General features: G+C 34.7%; 1 protein-coding gene across 1 annotated transcript; it reads left to right on the forward strand.

The window, feature by feature from the left end:
* The first annotated feature begins 11,779 nt into the window (after positions 1-11,779).
* LOC143469181 (glycerol-3-phosphate dehydrogenase, mitochondrial-like) lies at positions 11,780-18,880 on the forward strand. The gene is made up of 15 exons (XM_076966777.1): positions 11,780-11,971; positions 12,340-12,508; positions 12,705-12,789; positions 13,073-13,210; positions 13,631-13,794; positions 14,005-14,169; positions 14,498-14,642; positions 14,736-14,929; positions 15,244-15,378; positions 15,716-15,880; positions 16,082-16,227; positions 16,318-16,527; positions 16,650-16,784; positions 17,040-17,138; positions 18,251-18,880. Exons 1-15 carry the CDS (start codon positions 11,864-11,866, stop codon positions 18,374-18,376), a joined length of 2,184 nt encoding a protein of 727 aa, XP_076822892.1. The 5' UTR covers positions 11,780-11,863; the 3' UTR covers positions 18,377-18,880.
* Positions 18,881-19,495: the final 615 nt, after the last annotated feature.

Consider the following 19,495-nt stretch of genomic DNA (forward strand, 5'->3'; position numbering starts at 1 on the left):
ACACCTGAAAAAAAAATTCAATATTTTATACAATATGAAACTGTCTAAAATTGCAGTTGGCAAGAACTGGGCTAAATGTCATCATTTTGCCCAATCAAATTATATGGATGTCAAAAGTATCAGGGTGCACACAAACCTACAAGATGACCCAAGGAATACCTATGACCAAAAAGTACGAGCACAGCTGGGCAAGATAATTTCCTATAAGCAGAGTTGCCATAATGTCCTTACATCTGAGATTCGTTATTATTTTGAAGGCCTGTGTCTTTGGAAAATTTATTTCCTATTTCTAAGAAATGTCCTTATTTTTACTTGCGCCCTTATTTTTAAGGCAGAGATTCCTATTTTGGGCACTTCGACGCCTTTAATATACCATTTTGTACCAAAGAGATACAAAAATTAAGAACATGCAAATAGTGTCTCGTTTTCTTTTTTTAGGAACATTGATTCCCAGTCATCCTTATTTTCAAGGTAACCCAGCCTATAGGATAGTCCAGGGCTTCCCAAACTTTTTGGCTCGCGACCCCTTTCAAACTTCTGAAGTATTCCGCGACCCTTCACGTTTAAATTGATTAGCAGTGCGAAATATACATTAGTCATTAGTGACATTTATTGAGATGCAAAGACTGAATTCAAGCAACCAGAACTCAGAGCCTACTTACTACCTTACACACGCCTAGGCTACTGGAAACAAAAAAGCACGCACATTTATTCAGTGTGATTGGTGCGACTGCTTTCTGCTACAAAGCAAGTCCAGCCGTGGCTCAATATCTGTTAATTCTGGTCTCAAGGCGGTTTCAATGTTGATTATGCTGGAACGATATTTTGTTTTGATTGTATTTTGTACTTCGTGTAAAATTGGTATACGCTCTGCGACCCCTGAAGTTCGTTACGCGACCCCTTGCGGGGTCGCGACCCCCAGTTTGGGAAGCCCTGGGATAGTCTATGGCTTACAATTAAGGAATCGTTTTAAACCTACTATGTGGTGAACAGGCTGGATCTGTTTAGTGTAACACAGCTTCATCCGTTTTTTTCCAAAAATTTACTAAAAATTGGATTAGATTTACGTATTGGATTATCAAAATATCCTGGTTATTTCCCATACTAAAGATGTGAAAATTTGGTTTTTGTAAAAAAAACCTTTGTAATTAAAACCAGAAGCAATTTATACATAAAAGTGCCAACAAGTATCCTAAAATAGCAAAAATTCTATATCTAATGCTGATTATTTTTGTGTTTATCTTTCTTTTGATTATATCTCAATTCTCAATCTGATAACTTAAACACTAATGATCTTAATATAAGTTTTCACAAAAGTGTAAATTGTTATAACAAATTTGATAATTTCATAGCAGCCTAAAAAAATAAACATTCATTATTTTCGTGCTCTTAGCATTTCACCGAAAAAATTGGACGTAGCAATTTCTTTCGATTTCCTGTTAAGTTAACTTGGAAATAATGACCTATATACTTAAATCTATCTTTTAGCCTTCATCTAACTTCACTTTAACCCCAAAAAACTAAGGTAAACTTTCTGCCTTCTTTCTCCTATTGAGTAACTCATATCTTTAGCAAGTTGCGAGATCTATTTACTACGAGATAAAATTTTTATTGTCTCAATTTGGGTACCCAGTCTCCCAAAGTTGGACAAGTAACTTCAATAATTGCTTTTTGCATCACTAATTTAAAATAACTAGTCAATTTACACAAATGTGTATCAGCAACTTGCAAACAGTATATAGGTACTTCTTGATGTAATACTTATATTTAATTGAAAAAAATCTCTTTTGATTGTTCTTTTATTTAAAGCATATTGGTATTATTATTATTATTGGCATATTCAGTGGTAAACGTGCCCCCATGCTAATGTGTAAATCTTTTTAAGAAACCGCATATTTTGTTTAAGATAGCATTAATTTAGATTTACAAGTGATGTAGCCTATTCAAGATTTCAAATTTTGGCAATTTTCTTGTATTTGTTTCAGTGGATTTTGACCTTAACAGCTCTAAGTTTGGACAATTTTTAATTTCTTGACAACAGTAATTACATACCCTAAAAATTTTATTGTACAGTTAATGTCGTAACAAAACAAATTCGGCTTTCGTGTAGTTCACTTAAATTATGGACTAAATAGCTATGTTTTACCAGTAAAGGTACAGACCACTTTACAAAAGCATGGACATTGCTATTTTGGTTTTGCAAACCTGAAAACTCTCTTTTAAATATTATTACATTGATTGATAATAGAACACTTTGCTACATTTTTAGGGTATAGTAAAGAAATAGACAACAATGTGAGGTACTTGTATGCTGCTAAACCCCTACCAATTCCATATTTTTGTGTTCTTTTGTAGATGCCATAATGAAATGAGTTAGTGCTAACCTCACCACACACCACTTTTGCGACACCAACCTCAGCAGCACATATTAGCTACAAACTGCAGCTACTTCTTGCTCTTTTTTCCTTCTAACAAACATTAGGCTTCTCAAATTTGTTTGCCTTGTCTCTGGTTTCTATTTTACCCTCTGACATATTAATTGGCTTATGAGTCTACACACAATGTCAACATTGATCATGGTTGTAGCATCGACTGAACGATTAATGTGTCTGAAACATAACTATATTTTGGCTCTAACGTTTGTTCTGCGTACAAGTTATAACTGCCAATATTTCACTCCAAAACTGACTACATTACATTCGTCATTGTGTTCCAGACATACCTTGTATTTCGTTTCATAAAAAATTGTCAAAGTATGTGACCATTTTCCAATGTCAGAGCACTAATTGCTCTCTGATATCATTCACTGTTGCTCTAACACCAGCGGGCTACCTTTAATGATACCACAAGAGAAAAATGTGATGATATGAGATTAAGATATTCCGTTGTTTTGCCTAGTTTTGAGTAATTACATTCCTATCACATTGCTAAATAAAATTTAATCATCTTCAGAACAAAATTTGAAGGCATTTTAATTGTTTGAACAACTTAAGAAAAAACAAAAAATTAAGTCTTTAATTCACATAGTCATCCAGACTTCCAAACAAACTTACGTCACTGCACACACAATTTCTCATAAAATTTGCCATTTTAGGCAACTTTCAAGTCTGTATGGAAATCTTAGTGTGGGGAGACTTTAATACCAAGAAATTAACAACAAGTTTACGTTTTATGCTACGCCAGTAATAAAGCTGTAATTATATTCCACTTCAATTATTTTATTTGAATAAATGGAGCCTACTCAAAAGCCATTGGTGTCACTTTACTTATCCGTGCCACTGCAATTGTGAAGAGATGAAACTAAAGGACATTTCACTGCACTTGCAGTCTTTATATGCGTGCTTCCTGTACTAAGTGGAAAGTATATAACTGCACACTCAAGATTCTTAAAAACTGTGCTTAGTGCACCAAAATACCTCCTTGTTTACCACCAAAAAAGACAGCCCACTGGCTTTGTATTCAAGCTTATGTTCGTTGTAAAATGAAAAATGCACATAGTCCACCAGTTTACACCTGGTGCACCCACGAGACCTCGTTGAAAAGTGCCACACTTTCCAGCCTGGTTTCTTGTGACACAATTTTGTGATGCTACAAAAAAAAGAACAAAGTTGATATATATGACATTGGCGCAATGATATTTGCTCCTTCAGCAAACCACCATACTCGAAAGCTGGTATGATGTACCAGATTTCTCCAGTGTAGAAAGTTGACTTCCATGCTAACTTTCTGGTGGAGGATTTCCATTTCCCCCTATACATTCTATATTACAAGCTTTACGTTAAAGTACCACAAATTTTGGCACTATTTTTATTGGCGCATTTATCCGGCGCACTGAAAACAAACTTTCCAGTAGGGCTATGGCGAGGGTAGGTCGGGTGGGTTGTTGAAAACAAACAAGCAGTGCTGAAATCAACTCGTGCTGGGAGCATTATAAGGGCGCCAACCAGCGACTAAACAAACAGACAACCAACGGCCGCTACAGGGCCACACTGGAGATTTCTGGCATATCATGCAAGTTTTTCATACAAGCCGAACTGCAGAGCATTTCCATTTTCAGTAAGATGTTGGGTACACCAAACATTAAAAAAGTACAAATGCGGTCCATAAAAACACTTAGACATAATGGAAGTGTGCATGAACTTGGGTGCGCAATTACACAGTAATGTACACATTCAATCTTTAAATAAATTCAAAATTGAGTGTACAGAATTTCTGTCCAAATCATTAAGTGTAAAATAACGCATCTTAAGTGCGGCACTGAAACTCGTGATAAGCAGTATTGCGTGCGCCTATGCCAAACTGCAGTCTGGCATACAGGTTTTCGGGTGTGGTGCACTGAACAAATTTGTAGACTTCACAGCTTCCAGTTAGCTTTAGCCAGTTGGAGTTTCAGGTCCCCTTAAGATTCGCACTTTTAAGACAGTATTAAGGCTTGAATGGGAACTGGAAATTATGAGGTATCAAACTCATGCAAACAGTTATGACGTAATTATACTGCACTTTAATACTGAATCCCGACAGAGTGACATGGCAATATAGGAGTGCAAAAGTAAAAGCAATCACGTATGGCAGTGCTAAAGTAAAGGTTGAACAGAAACCCGATTGCCCGAGCTTGCTTCATTATGCTGTCATGTGTAATTATCATTTATGTTAAATAATTAGCAAACTGTGCTAAGATTAATACAATTCAGCCACCATGAACTATTAATACTCTACATATTAGCACATTTTCCCATCCACGGTTATTCAACGGCAATAATTCAAAGAAAACCACCTAAACGGTTCACAAACAACTCACTCCATCTGCTCAGTCCTAAGTCTTATGGTCTTTCCCGAACTATTCGCCTTCAGAAATCAGACAAACTCAGTGTTGTCACACAAAAACTAAAATTAAGAGATACTATGTTTTCCACCAGGCATAGCCTAATTTCAATAACGAAAGGTGCTCAGCTGGTTAATTAATTCCTTTATGAACCAACGTTTCATAAACCCATGCTCAATCCACCCATTCTCTTATTGTAATTTGCTATTGAAGCTGAATCTTATTGAAGCTAACCCGCATGGGTTTCCGAAACGTTGGTTCAGAAAAGATTTAATTCACCAGCTGAGCACCTTTTGTTATTGGAATTAAGAGAGTTAAAGGTTCAAACAAAATAAAACTAAATCATGTTGTAGTCCAGAAAACGCATTTTTTTAAGTTAGATACGTCAATTAAACTATTTTCAGTATTCCTAAACATGATAAATTTGCTGGAAAACATTACTATTTGTAAATACATTGCAACAGCTTAGCTCAGTATGGCAAACTATAGCTCAGTAGGGCTATAACTTTGCGTTATTTAGATTTGGACGGAGGCATATTAACCTTGTTTTAGATACATTCTGATCTATCACTTGTAACACTACAACACAAGATAGATGTAGAACTAAAAAATAGTTTAAAATTTTTGAGACAAAGTAATAAAAAATTAGCTAAATTTAACTCCGAAAATCTAAGTTAGAAACACTGGACGAATTATAAGAGAAAATATTAAACTCAGAGCAGACTATCATTACTTCCTTCTTTGGTGAAATCAACACTTGGGGAAATGTAATTTCTACAATCGGCGTCCACTTTATCACCTGTTAATGGAAAATAATTTCAAATCACGTTAAACAAATATCTTTACCAAATAAAATTCTGCTAAATATAAATAATTTTCAAAAACATATAGGTGAAGAAAGTTCAATGTATTCTGTACATTTTCTATTAATTGATATAACTGAGTAAAATTTCAAATTTTATTTCTCTAAAATGAAGCAACGAATGAAGCAGGCGATTTTTTCCGTGTATCAGCATCGGGCTACGTGTTGATTTCAGCTTTAAGCAAAGATAATCCTGACAGTGGCTATAGGCCCACTTAGCCCCAAAATATGGCTAACTCACACTTCAATGGTTGTAAGGAACCGTGCGTTTATGAAAAGTGACTTTTGGAAATAAATTCTTGTTTGTGGCACCAAATATTATTGTAGAGAAAAGCCTTGCACTGCAACCTAATGCAGTTTAACTTAATTGGAAACTGGGAACTTTCTTTTATTATTTGTGTTTATTTTTCACGTATTGTAAAACCTGTAATGTAAATGTTACATGCAATTTTGAAAGTGACTAATTCGTAGCCTATAAAGTAGGAAATACCGCACGTCTAATTTAAAAAAAAGACAATTACAATCGGTGAAAGATGCAAAAAGTAGAGTAAATTTCAAGTTAAATTTAGACCAGCAAAAGATAGATAGTACAAGTTATATGTTTATGTTAGCATGTTGTAAATATTAAATCCCTTTGACAACTAAGGACAAGAGAAAAATTGCCTTAAACGTTTAAGTTTTTTGGTGAAATTGTGAAAGCTTAATTTAAACTTGTAGGCTACTTTGAAAGCTCAAGTTGTATTTTTTATAATTGGGTTTGGTGGCTGGCGTGCTGACGCTAAGTTTTTATGTTTTTCACATTATTTTACAAGTTTTTGCACCCGAATCCTTGTCACATCTGCCTGTCTTACTTGAGGTAACTATCATCGTAATTGCTAACAAATTTACGACTACCTGTGTCGGCATAATTTTCTGCCCCACACTTTAGGCGAAAAAAATAAAATGAAAAAATGAGCAAACATATTTAAGACAGAATTTTACTACAATTAGGCTACGTGCTAAAGCTACACGCTACTACAGGGTTTGGTTTTATTCAAACATGACCTAGAAGAGGCAAACGGTGCAAAGAGATAAGCTGCAGATACGTTTAAAATGACTACAAAGACTTTCCTCGGTTCGACATCAATCTTTTTTCTAAGAGAAACCGACTGTCGAAGGGCAGTGCTGGAGTTACGTGTTTGAGACCCTGAGGTGTGGGGACCAGATCAGTCGTTTTTGGGACCGTTAAGATGTCATTGTTTATGCAGACCGTACTGAAATACCTGTCAACAAGCAAGCTTGCAACTTAAACAAATATTTGAACAAATAAGTTTATCTGAAATAGACACTTACCAAACATTACAATAAACCTGCCTATACGAATTAAAATCGGTAAACTAATTGAACACTTTTCTCATTTTATGTCCATGCTAAATTTTACAAATACAAAAGTATAACTTATAGAAATATAACTTACTGACATCATACCATCTAACATATTTGAAAATATCATACACTTAGCGAAAACCGAATTTTAATTAAAATTTTCTTTTCTGCTCTCCACTTTCATACGTCCTTCCATCTGACTTGTTTCTAACTTTCTGCAGTCAACTTTGAGTGTTTTATGATGCTGTTTTCGAAAAACTGAAAACGCTAGCTAACGTCCAGTAGCAAAGGTTACGCTGCATCGCCAATATTTAGTGGATATTCACTGTACTTATGATGACGTAATAATCACACGTAGGCCTAATTATAACTCGTATCTTCTGGAAATTACGGAATGTTTGAGCTATATTGTCTAATTTAAAACAATTGATTAAATGAGCAACCGAGAAGTAGCATTTATGAAAAACTGAGCTAACAAACAGTAAAATTAAAAATGGTTTGCGATGTCGCATATAATCAAATGGTTTTATATTTAGCATTAAAAAAACGATACGATACGATACGATTAACCATAGTCAAAATGTTTACCTGCATTGATTATGGATTAACTAAGCCTATTAAAACTACATAAATCAAACTAATGCAAAATTACTATGAAAAACTTGTTCATTTTTTTGCTAAAAGTTCTACCAAAGGGTTGCGAGGATCACTATTTGCTGATGCCCAGAGGCAATCGCCTCAGTGTGCTTTGTAGTAAACTCAGTGTCGTACCAAATTTGTTCCAGGAATTGTTACGTGGAGGTTTGGCATGACTTAGCGTAATTTTTTCGCTGGAAAACCTCCGAGCTTGTCCTCGTGCTCGGGAAAACTTACAAACAAGAAAACCATACATACAAATTTATCGGGAATACAAGGTTTTAGATCGAAAAAATTGTGACATTTTTTCGTCACAATGTCACAAATTTTACGTTACGTCACATAGGGGTCAATATTTGGCAGGGGTCACTATTTGGCACGAAACCGGAACGAATTTGGCACGACACCAGTCCTGCACTTGACCTTGGACCTCACTTAGTTACGGGCTGCAGACGGTTACATCTTTCGAAACTTGCACTAAAAAGGTCAGTGGCTCAGACCCCAGCACTGAGGGATTATCGGTGCGCTAGAAAATAAAGGTAATGACAAAAACATCGCGCAGTTTGGCGAGAACCTTCAATTGACTTCAAATTTAGTTCGGTGGTAAAGCAAAGAAGAGCGATCTGGTGTTTATATAATATCTATGGCTGTAATCTGAATGTCAGCTGCTTAGCCACCCCATAAAGGGAAGTACCGGTACTTGTTTGGACAAGTGGTCAACTTGAGGTTTTGCGCAGACTGAAGAATTGTCCTTGTTCGTATCTGCAAAAGGTGTTGTGTTGTGTAGTGTTGCATATCACTGTAGCTTGCGTAGGCCTAGCTGGTAGCTGCACACTCATAAAATCGAGTGACAGGTTTTAAAATGTAGAAAACCGGTGTAAGTTTTAATGTAGGCCTAGACTGTTGAGAGGTTTTTTGTCCTAAATAGTCGGTGAATTAAACTTTTTGGCTCTGAGAAGTTGTTTTATTTCCTTAGCACACTTCGAAATTAGATAAAAGCAATAGGCCGAAGCCTCAGAGTTTTTTTCACAGTCTCGGACATGTTTATAAAATCTTTACAGCACCGTTACTATACCATACTATTAATGAAAACTAGCCTACACTGCATGTACGAGATATACCAATGCATTAAAATTTTTTATTCAATTACAAACATATCATAGTTTAGTAAATTGTAAATTTTAAGTCGGGTTTGCAATTAAGGACCACAGCAAAATTGCTCCAACAGTTATTTTTTCGATAAAGTTGTGAAATCTTTAATTTTGTGTTTGACATAATATTACAATTGCTATGGTACATACATAAGTCATAAGTCTGCTCTAAAGGACTTCTTTATTTTTATTTAAACATGGTATTTAAGAATAGTGGTTATCATACCATACACATTATAGGGTATTAGGTTACATGTTAAACAGAAAGAAAGATTTAGGTTAGGTTTAGGCCAGTACGATATATCATAACGTTAAGATATTACACTTTTATATAAGTTAGTCAAGAAACTGTAAAAAACAGCTTCAAACGCTTGATTTGTTTTTGTGATATAGTTGCAGCCTTTTATTGAATAGGTAATTCTCATTTTTGACCTATTAAAAGCTCTGAAGTAAAAGCCTCAAATCTGTAATTAAAATTATGGACGTCATTGTAGAATATATTATGTGAGCTAGCCTGTTCATTCTGCAGTGAGTACATTTTTTAATAGTTCTATATAAATATTGTATGTTGTATCTTTATCATTTGGTTATAAAACTCTTGCATGTTTTAAGCCTTTGAGCTTTGCTACTTTTTCCCTGTTCATTGTTTGCTAGTGGAACTGTTATTTCATCTCGCTATAATGGTTAGCATTTTATTTTTCGTTCCCCTTCAAACAATGACGAAAAATAAACAATACACTATCTAGTGAGTGTATCTGACTGTAATGAATTGTAGTAACATCAGTGTCCTAATCAAATTCACTTTAGAAATTCACGTATGGTGCATGGTTAAGGAGGCCTATGGCTTTCAAAAAAGGATCAATTTGTTAGTTTATTTCTATATGTAGTAAAATTATTAAAAATATTCTTACTCAAAAACCATTCCATGGGGATCCCTTAAATTTTGCATGTGAGTTAAGCTTGTCAGATACTATCTCAAACTGGAATATGGCAAAAATCACAGATCTCTACATCCTGTTGCATAAACACACATTTTGACTCCTAAAGCCGATTTTACGTTATTTAGGCACAGTGACACAAGAATGCTCTTTGTTGGTTACTCATACGTGCTAAATATTTTCTGTTAAGATAGTTAGGTTGTTTGTTTGTGTTTTTTATACACAAATTGTACAGGAACAAAGACTGTGGAACTTTGGTTTATAATGAATTTTATTCTGCAATTTAACTTACGTTTCATTATGTTTCTTGTAAGCATATTGAAATTGTATCTTTTCCAAGTGCTACGAACAAACAATAGCAGCATTGGATATCTGCTGTGGATAAATAACATATCCAGCAGGTTTTTCTGGGATGAAACCACCGGATTAAGTGGATAAAAACTCACTGCCTGTAACCGATATGCAAAACGCTGTGTTAAAGGTTTATAAGAGTTTCAAAGCTTATTTATTTTTTTGGCTTTTATTTATTTGGGTTTTGTGGATCTTTTTATCTTGAAGCGCCACGGCATAGTTAACATCTAGTATGTTTTAAGCCCTTAAAGTTGGGCCATTTTTTCCCTGAAGTTGATAGTCAGCGAGCATTTTTTTGTTCTATAAGAAGTTAGCATGATTTTTCTCACCCCACAGTCAACCTTATTTTGACTTTCGAACTATTTAGACTTCATTCCTACTAGTATTTAGTGGATAGCTTTATGTGTAGGCTTTAGTACAGTGGTTCTTAAACTGGGGGGCGTGTAACATTTATAAGGGGGGCGCGAGAGATGACAAACTGTCTATTATTTACATATGAGCTATGTCTAAACATGCTTTCTTGACTTTCGCTATAGGTTCATTTTTACTAAAATTTTAAAGTGTGTCACGATGGCAATTGTATTTTTGAGATTTGGATTCTGAAATACGTCAATGGTTACGTCATAATATTTGGTGTCTCCGTTTTGAAGCATATTGTTTTCGTTTACTCATTCACGCACTACTAGCTCGACTAACTGTTCTCTTGTGTTCTCTTTTTGCGGTGACCTGTTTTTCTCACAACGGGGGGCGGCGTAACAAGAAAAACTTTTACAAATGTATCACTTGTAGAAATACTTAATTTGCACTAAATGCATTTTCTTTAGTTTTACAATTATCATGTATACAGGAAGCCAGATGTTTTTGCTACTAACCTATTCAGTTTACAACGTATAATTTTGGAGTCATTAACGATTGAAAATTTGTGTGCAGTGTCGGCCACACATAATAAAAATAGTAATGTCGCGCACCTGGTTTAAATAGGGTAAAACCAACGTCAGCCAATATTAAAACCGTAAAATGAAGTAAAACGTAAATTTAGTATTGATTTAATAACCAGGTATTTTAGTAATTAAACTAATTGTATTGACACAAAATGAGTGGAAAAAAGAGAAAGTATGACCAAAATTATCTGAAGCATGGCTTTATAAATACCACAGTAAACGGAAAAGTCGTATGGCAATGCGTGATATGCTTAGAAAAGTCGTTTTCAGCGTCATCTTCATGAATATAAAGACAAAGCCAAGGAGCAAACTTGACTGTGAAGCCGACCTAAGATGTGCATTATCTTCTACAAAGCCTCGAATTAAACGTTTGGTTTCCCAAAAACAACTACATCCTTCACATTAATGAAAGTTAATTGAAAATAAATTGTTGTTTTGCTTAATGCTTTTTTATTTTGCAATGAGGTGGGGCGCGAAATTTTTAGGTACCGTCAAGGGGGGCGTGTGCCAAAAAGTTTAAGAACCCCTGCTTTAGTATATTATACCTTATCCAGTTTTGTTAGAAACTTGTGAAAGTAAGAATTATTTTTGTTTGATTTTGTGACATATATGATATGATATCTATATACTGGTTTGGTAGTACCAGTAGTAAATTTGGTTGTAAAGCCACTTACAAGTTTGGAAACTAGCCCAGGCTAAATAATTATGTACAGTTGTACATGCTCTTTTGCAAATAGGATTGAAGCCGTCTACTGCATTAATTTAACTAATGAATGTGTAATTTGAGACTGTAACCAATGGCATATCGACTACTTCAGTGGGGAAGACAACACAGGGGCAAAATTTTTGTTGGTGTTGGTGTTGGTGTAGGTGGTTTGCTGTTATGGCAATTAAATGGAAGACAGGTAAATTGTATTTTTAGGATTCAGTTTTTTTATAGTAAATACAGGCCTGATTATGCTTTTCACAGATTATATATTTGCAGTAGTTTCTCGCCAATATGTAAGTGTAATTATGACTGAATTTATTTCAATTTCACCACACACAAAGTATGGTTATTATAAAACTGCTTATGCTGAATGGGGTTGGGCAAAAAATATCTCCTAAACAGGTTCTTTGACGTTTGTTGCCCTGTGAGAAGTATAAGCTTAGTGTTCAATTAACTGCATTTTCAATGAAAATATACAATAATTTTCAATAAACTTAAACTAAACTACAAAAATATGTTTGCCAATCAATTACTTTGCACATCAAGTTGCTGATCTTTTTTCAGTTACCGCTTCAAACTGAAGGTTATATTCAAGCCCCAGCATGGACTCAAAACCCCTTGCCAGGTAGAGATGTTCAGTTAAAGACACTTGCCTCAACAAAAGAGTTTGATGTCCTTGTTATTGGTGGTGGGGCAACTGGATGTGGAGTTGCTTTGGATGCAGTTACAAGAGGTGGTGATTTCTGGGAATGAATGCATTTTTGTTTGACTTTTTTCATCTATTTTTTTTGAATTTTATGTTTCCCTGTACCTAAACTTCCTAAAGTTGTATAAATATTTAAATATTAAATAAATATTAAATTTCATATTTCTTTAAATTTTATTTTTATCAGTATCTTAATAACATTCTTTTGAATTTTATTTTGAAGGTCTATCTACTGCTCTGGTTGAGAAATATGATTTTTCGTCTGGCACCAGTAGTCGCAGCACAAAACTCATACACGGAGGTGTAAGGTATGGTTGTTTGGTTGTAATTATGTTGTTCATGCAAATAGTGCAGTTTATTTTTTTGTGTATTTTCATGTTAGCGTATGGGGCATAATTGGGTAGACAGTATGCAGAACGCAAAGCAGTTCATTGTACTGTACTTATACTAAAATTATGCAAGTATCAGTTTGACTAATGCAACACAGTTGCATGATATAGTTATTTCTGCATTAAATTTAAATCTTATACTAACAAGTAAGTTTAAATTGTTACTGGTTTTGCTATAAGTTAATTTATGCTTTTTCCTCAGATATTTACAAAAAGCAATCATGGGGTTAGATTTAGAGCAATACCATCTTGTAAAAGAGGCACTGCACGAACGTGCAAATTTGCTTCAGATTGCACCTCATTTGTCTGCGCCACTTCCTATCATGCTGCCAGTATATACGTAAGCTCCGTTTTTGGTTTGGTCACTTTAATGATGTCCTTAATCAAAACAAAAACTGTTTGACCAATATTTTTGTATTGGATACTGCAACCCGCAACACTTTAACCAACCTATGTATTGAGCTGCAGTGCCCAAGAAATGACATCATATTATTTATACATAATTATTTATGATGATTTATGACAGGAAATTGGTATCATTGATACATGTCACATGTCCTAAGTTTATAAAAAGCGATATGTTTTTTTTATATCCACAATTTATGTGCAAAAACTGTTGTATTTTTCTCTCATGTCTTACTTATTTGCAGCTCAGTCTCAAGCTAATACGCCATTATAGGCTATTTTGTACGAATTTATTTTATGCTGCCATTAGTTAAGCACATAAATGATCTTAATCAATATTCTGTTTTGCATCAAGGTGGTGGCAGGTGCCTTATTACTGGGCTGGGATTAAAGCTTATGATCTTGTTGCTGGAAGCAAGTGTGTTAAGCCAAGTTTCATTCTGTCAAAGAGTAGTGCCTTGGAAAAGTTTCCAATGTTGAAAAAAGATAAATTAAAGGCTGCTATTGTTTATTATGATGGTAAATAAAATTTTGCATTGACATGTTTAAGCCAATATACAATAGTGTTTTTAGTTACATGATTTTTACTTCTTTTCATGCTCTTTTACCTGCATTGCTAAGAAGATATTATTATCCCATTTTTCACAAACAATGCATCCCCATTCGCAGGAATAAGTTTTCCATTTCCATAAATCTGAATGACTATTATGAATTATGCATTTAATTAAGGTCAACACAATGATGCTAGAATGAACATTGCCATAGCTTTGACAGCTGCTAGACAAGGTGCCTGCATTTCTAATCATACTGAAGTGCTAAAACTTCTGAAAGAGAAAGATGTAACAACTGGCATTGAACGAATATGTGGTGCTACTATAAAGGATCACAACACAGGTTTGCTGTGATAATGTCAACAACTTGTCAACTTTAAGTTAAATTGCGCCTGTAGCTGTTTATTCAGATTGCTGTACCATGTTTATGCAGTTTTTCATCACTTGTAAATGTCATATGCAAAGTTTTTGTACTAATAGTTTACAACAAGTATGATGTAAGTTTATATGTACCAGTTATAGAGTTATTAATTTCAAATCAGTTTTTTGAAGAAGTAATTTGATGTGTTTCTTTAAAATTTGCTTGCGAATAATTACAGTTACTTTAACTTCAAATATACAGATAATTTAATTTGATTTTTTTTCTGAATGTTAATTGTTTATTGATCAAGGCAATGTTTTTGATGTTCGTGCAAAGTGTGTCATTAACGCAACTGGTCCGTTTACCGATGGTATAAGGAAACTAGATGATCCTAAAATTGCAAATATTTGCCAACCAAGTGCCGGTGTCCACATCATACTACCAGGCTATTACAGGCAAGGGCATGCACAGGATAAAATCGTTGATTGGAATTATTTACATTCCTCAGCTATGTAGTGGCATCTACCCTGGAGTTTTTATGTATTTAGTCCGGACGCAATGGGTTTATTGGATCCGGCGACTTCTGATGGTCGTGTTATATTTTTCCTGCCGTGGGAAAATCTCACAATTGCTGGAACCACTGACAGTCCAACAGGCGTCACTCATCATCCTGCACCTCGGGAAAAAGACATCCAGTTCATCTTGAAAGAAATTGAAAATTATCTCAGTCCAGAAGTGCATGGTAACCAATGCACAAGACTTATTTTATCTGAATTTACTTGTGTATTTTACTCAAGTGTGTTGGTCAATTACATTTGCAAAAGGCAAGCCAAAATGATCGACTAATAAAGAAAGCTCTATGTCAAAAGCAAAATATATGTACAATTATAGATGTTCCGATACTGAGTTCCTTTTGCACTTACTATATTATGTACGGCCGACTTAAAGTGTCTTTGCAGTTGACTGATCAATAGCACTGAGATATTGCCATTGAAGGTGTATATACTTCACTGATTAGTTTTTTTGAAGATTACATGCTAATCGATAACTTTGCAGTGCGTAGAGGTGATGTACAAGCAGCATGGAGTGGCATTCGTCCATTAGTAACAGATCCTAATTCAAAGAACACTCAGTCAATATCTAGGAACCATGTTGTAGAAGTGAGCAAGTCTGGTCTTGTCACAATAGCGGGTAAGCATTTATTGTAATGTATCATTTGTATCGTAACAGTATTTTTAACAACATCATGCAAATACGCACAAGCTTGTAGTAGTACATTGCAATTTTAAAAATTTAGAGGTAAAATACTGAAAAGAGAAAAGTTTGCCTAGTTTAACTACTAGACTTAACATCAGTTGAGTACTTGCTACAGGTAATGTCCACATTTTATGCTGATAAGTTGAGCAGTTTTTACATTTGAAACATCTGCCAGTACAATGGCTTCTGCTGTATTTTGGCTTTTATGTTTATATTTCATTCATTCAATATGGCAGCTATTCGATTCCGTTTTAACTTAGAATTCTTTCAGGTGGGAAGTGGACCACATACCGTTCTATGGCAACTGACGCAGTGAACGCAGCTGTCAAACATTGTGGTCTTTCACCAAAGCGTCCAAGTGGCACAGATGGCCTCATTCTAGATGGGGGTTATCACTGGACTCCAAATCATTACATTAAGCTTGCTCAGGATTACGGTAAATGTGTAATTGTGTATGTATGTTAGTTATAGACTAATGCTTTGCAATTAGTTTTGCTCCTCGCACCGTATGGGCTGATTATTATCACCATTTTATTATTATCATCGGGACGAATTATCATACTCTCAGCAGAGAAACGTTGTCATAAACAGATATAATTGGCATTTCCACTGTGCAAAGTGATCGCATTGTTTGTAGGCCTTGAAACTGATATTGCAAAACATCTGTCACGTACTTATGGAGACAACGCTGTCAAAGTAGCAAGAATGGCGAAAGTAACGGGCAAAAGATGGCCCATAATTGCTGAACGTTTGGTTGAAGATTTGCCTTATATTGAGGCTGAGGTAGATATTTAAATCGGGATTATTTTTCAACGGAATGCATACCTTAAACTCTTAACCGTCTCGGATTTTACTCAATCCTTGTTATTCCAGGTTAAATATGGCATTGAGGAATATGCGTGCACTGCAGTTGATATTTTGGCTCGCAGAACCCGGTTGGCTTTCTTGAATGTGCATGCTGCCGAAGAAGCATTGCCAGCCATCCTTAAGATCATGCAAAAGGAACTTGGTTGGTCAGAGCAGAGGGTGGAGCAGGAACGTGCTGAAGCTCTTGAAATGATCTATGTTGAGATGGGAACAAAAGTATTCTGTTTGCTTATATAAGTGCTAAGTAGTTATAAACAGCAATGATATGTGTTTATTAACTGGAATAATGTAACTACGTTTTGTTTAAAATGAAATTCAGCCCGTGTCGTTTTCCATAGGCAAAAGAGGGTGCACACACAAAGGGAATCACATTAAGTGCGATTGATATACAGAAATATAAACAACGCTTCAATATAGTTGATAGAGACAGGAAAGGGTTCATAACAAGACCTGATATTCAGAAACTTCTTCAAGTGAGTTTCTTCTATTTGATGCTGTTTTTGAAATTATTCCCAAAGTTTGTTTCTATCAGCGGCTATGTTACAACAGGGTTTGTAGATTCATAAATAATATTATGATTTCGAAAACTTTACTTACATTGAAGTGTAGCACTAACAGCAAATGGCAATTTTTTAATTTTTTGTGTTATTAATATGTTTAATTTCTGTGTGATGATGATTTTGCCATTTTTGCAATGTTCTGTGTTCTGAAAAGATTCCTGTTTGCAGGACATGAATGAAGGTCTAGATGAAGACGCACTTAATGACATGTTGAAAGAAGTTGATCTTAATCAGAATGGAAAGCTGGAGCTTGATGAGTTCCTTGAGGTATAGTAAGCTTAAGTAACTTAACCGCTTAAAATTAGTCTTCCACATTTATGAAGCAGTCACGTAACCTAATTTTTCAACTAAGTGAAACATTGATATTGATATTTTTTTCTTGAGCGTTTTTAACATGAACTATTCATTCCACAGCTTTGCATTTTCTCGCTCAGGAAACAACATTTTTTAATGTTAGAAAAGGTTAAAGAATAGTAATGGTTGGTGACATTCTTTAGTTAAGTCACTGCATGAAAAATGCTTGGATCTTTAATATGGAATAACTAAGGCAGCCTGTAATATTTTGCTTTGCGCAGTTTTAGCATCCAGCATTTATGCTGAACATGAGTTGAGTCTACTACTCGGTAACAACTGCATTCCTGTTTGATAGAAATTAAAATAAGAAGTACTATTAAAGTACAAGTATTGCTGTCTTTAGCTATTTTTAGGCGAGAAACATAAGTATTTGGGACTACTGAGAAACAGCTGGGGTGTGCAATACTGCGTTTAGCTTAAATCTATATTCTCATAGCGATGTATGGGCAAATTTGGGAGATGCATATCAAATAGAAACCTGGCAGAACCAAAAAATATTACCTACGATACAGTGTTTCTCTACACCTTTTATTCCACATTTGCTTCTCACTATTATGAAACATAATTGCTTTAAATTTTCTTTTTTGCTTTCCCGTATTTTCCTGCCTATTCACGTTTTAGAACTTGCTTGTGGTAATGAAAACTTTTTTGTTACTTCAGTTTTTTTCTTAATGTGCTTGTGCACTTCCGCTTGATTTCCTATTTGCCTGAAGACATAACAAAACTTGTCTTCAAACCTGGAGCTTAATTGTTGTATAGCATTCTCCTGTTTTTCATGAATCAATCGTCATACTTAGAATAAGAGTTATGTGTGCGGTTTTGTTTAACACCTTTGTCATATGAACTTGTACCTTCAATGAATTCTACGCAAAAACTATCTTAGTTTTATCTGAAGATTTGTTTTGATTGATTAGTGGACAAGTAAAACGAGTTCATGAAAAGTTTTTATTATTAGGTATAAATTATTTGCACATTTTATTAAAATCTTTATTGTATTCATGTAATGAATTGAATAAACTTTGCAGCTCATGAGTAATGTTAAATCCGGCGAAGTGACACAAAACCGCTTGGCAACTCTACTTAAACTCGGAGAGGAACAACAGCACCAGAAAAAGAACATCTCAGTGGATCGTAGTGGGGGAGGCTTATAAAATTTGCACTAATGCTTATAATCTTCTGCATTTTTTCTCTTTCTAAATATCTGCCGCTTTTAATTTGTATGAGATTCTAGCTTAATTTTTTTCTGTGTATTGTATTCGATATTGCTATATAGCTAGTAAAATTGGGCACGAATGACAAAAAGCAATGTTATTATACATCAAAAACTTAAACATTTTCACTGTGATTAGTTTCTTGGCACCCTGTTGCTGCGGTGCCAAAATTGCGGTTCCTATAACCTTATACGGTTTCATGATGTGCACTTGAGTACTGACATTGCAAAAAATGTATGTCTTCACTTAACTCCCTTGTTAATACACAACATTTGTTTATCAGATAAAAATGTTTTTTCGTAAGTATTTTCTAGCAATGCCCTGTATGTTTTCGCTTAGATAATTCTTCTTTGCAAAGATTTTACTAACCTGTACAGTGTATCCCATTGCAGTATTTTTTGCAATAAACAGGTGAAGGCATGACAGATTGGTGTCTTCTGTGTAGCTAAATTGTGTTTTTTACAGGTATATGAAATTTAGAGATGAAGGCTGGATTATGCTTAGTGGTTAGTAAGCGTAGGTTATACTAGTTGACAGAACATGCTGACATTGCTGAGATTATTAAATGTATTAAGAAAGTGAGGATGTAAAAGAATAAGGAAGGCAATGCGACAATATAGAAATCACTACCGAATAGAATGTGAAAATAATTGGCAAACAGATATGTATCTTTGCACAAATAGATATACCTATTAGTGCGCCTGTGAATGAACATATCTAGTTGGTTTGCTCAGCATGAGCTAATATTTTCACAAAAAAAACAGGCTGGGATTGCTTATAAAAACAAAACCTAGTTATTGAGAAACGAGGTTTGACACTGTTACCCTAATTTGGATGCGATGAAGCTAACGTTTATACAATAAAGAATTAACTACGACATGTCATTTTATATTTCTAAATGCAACGTATCCAGCATATATAACGTGCATTAGTAATTCATAATTGGCAAAGTCGCATAAGCACAATTTTCTAAACTTATGTTACCAATATCACTGTACATTTGACAAGATTATTATGGGGAATACCCTAAACTGAAATGTTGCAAAAGCTCAGCATCAG

Source organism: Clavelina lepadiformis, chromosome 8, assembly GCF_947623445.1.
Source record: "Clavelina lepadiformis chromosome 8, kaClaLepa1.1, whole genome shotgun sequence".
NCBI classification, from domain to species: Eukaryota; Metazoa; Chordata; class Ascidiacea; order Aplousobranchia; family Clavelinidae; genus Clavelina; species Clavelina lepadiformis.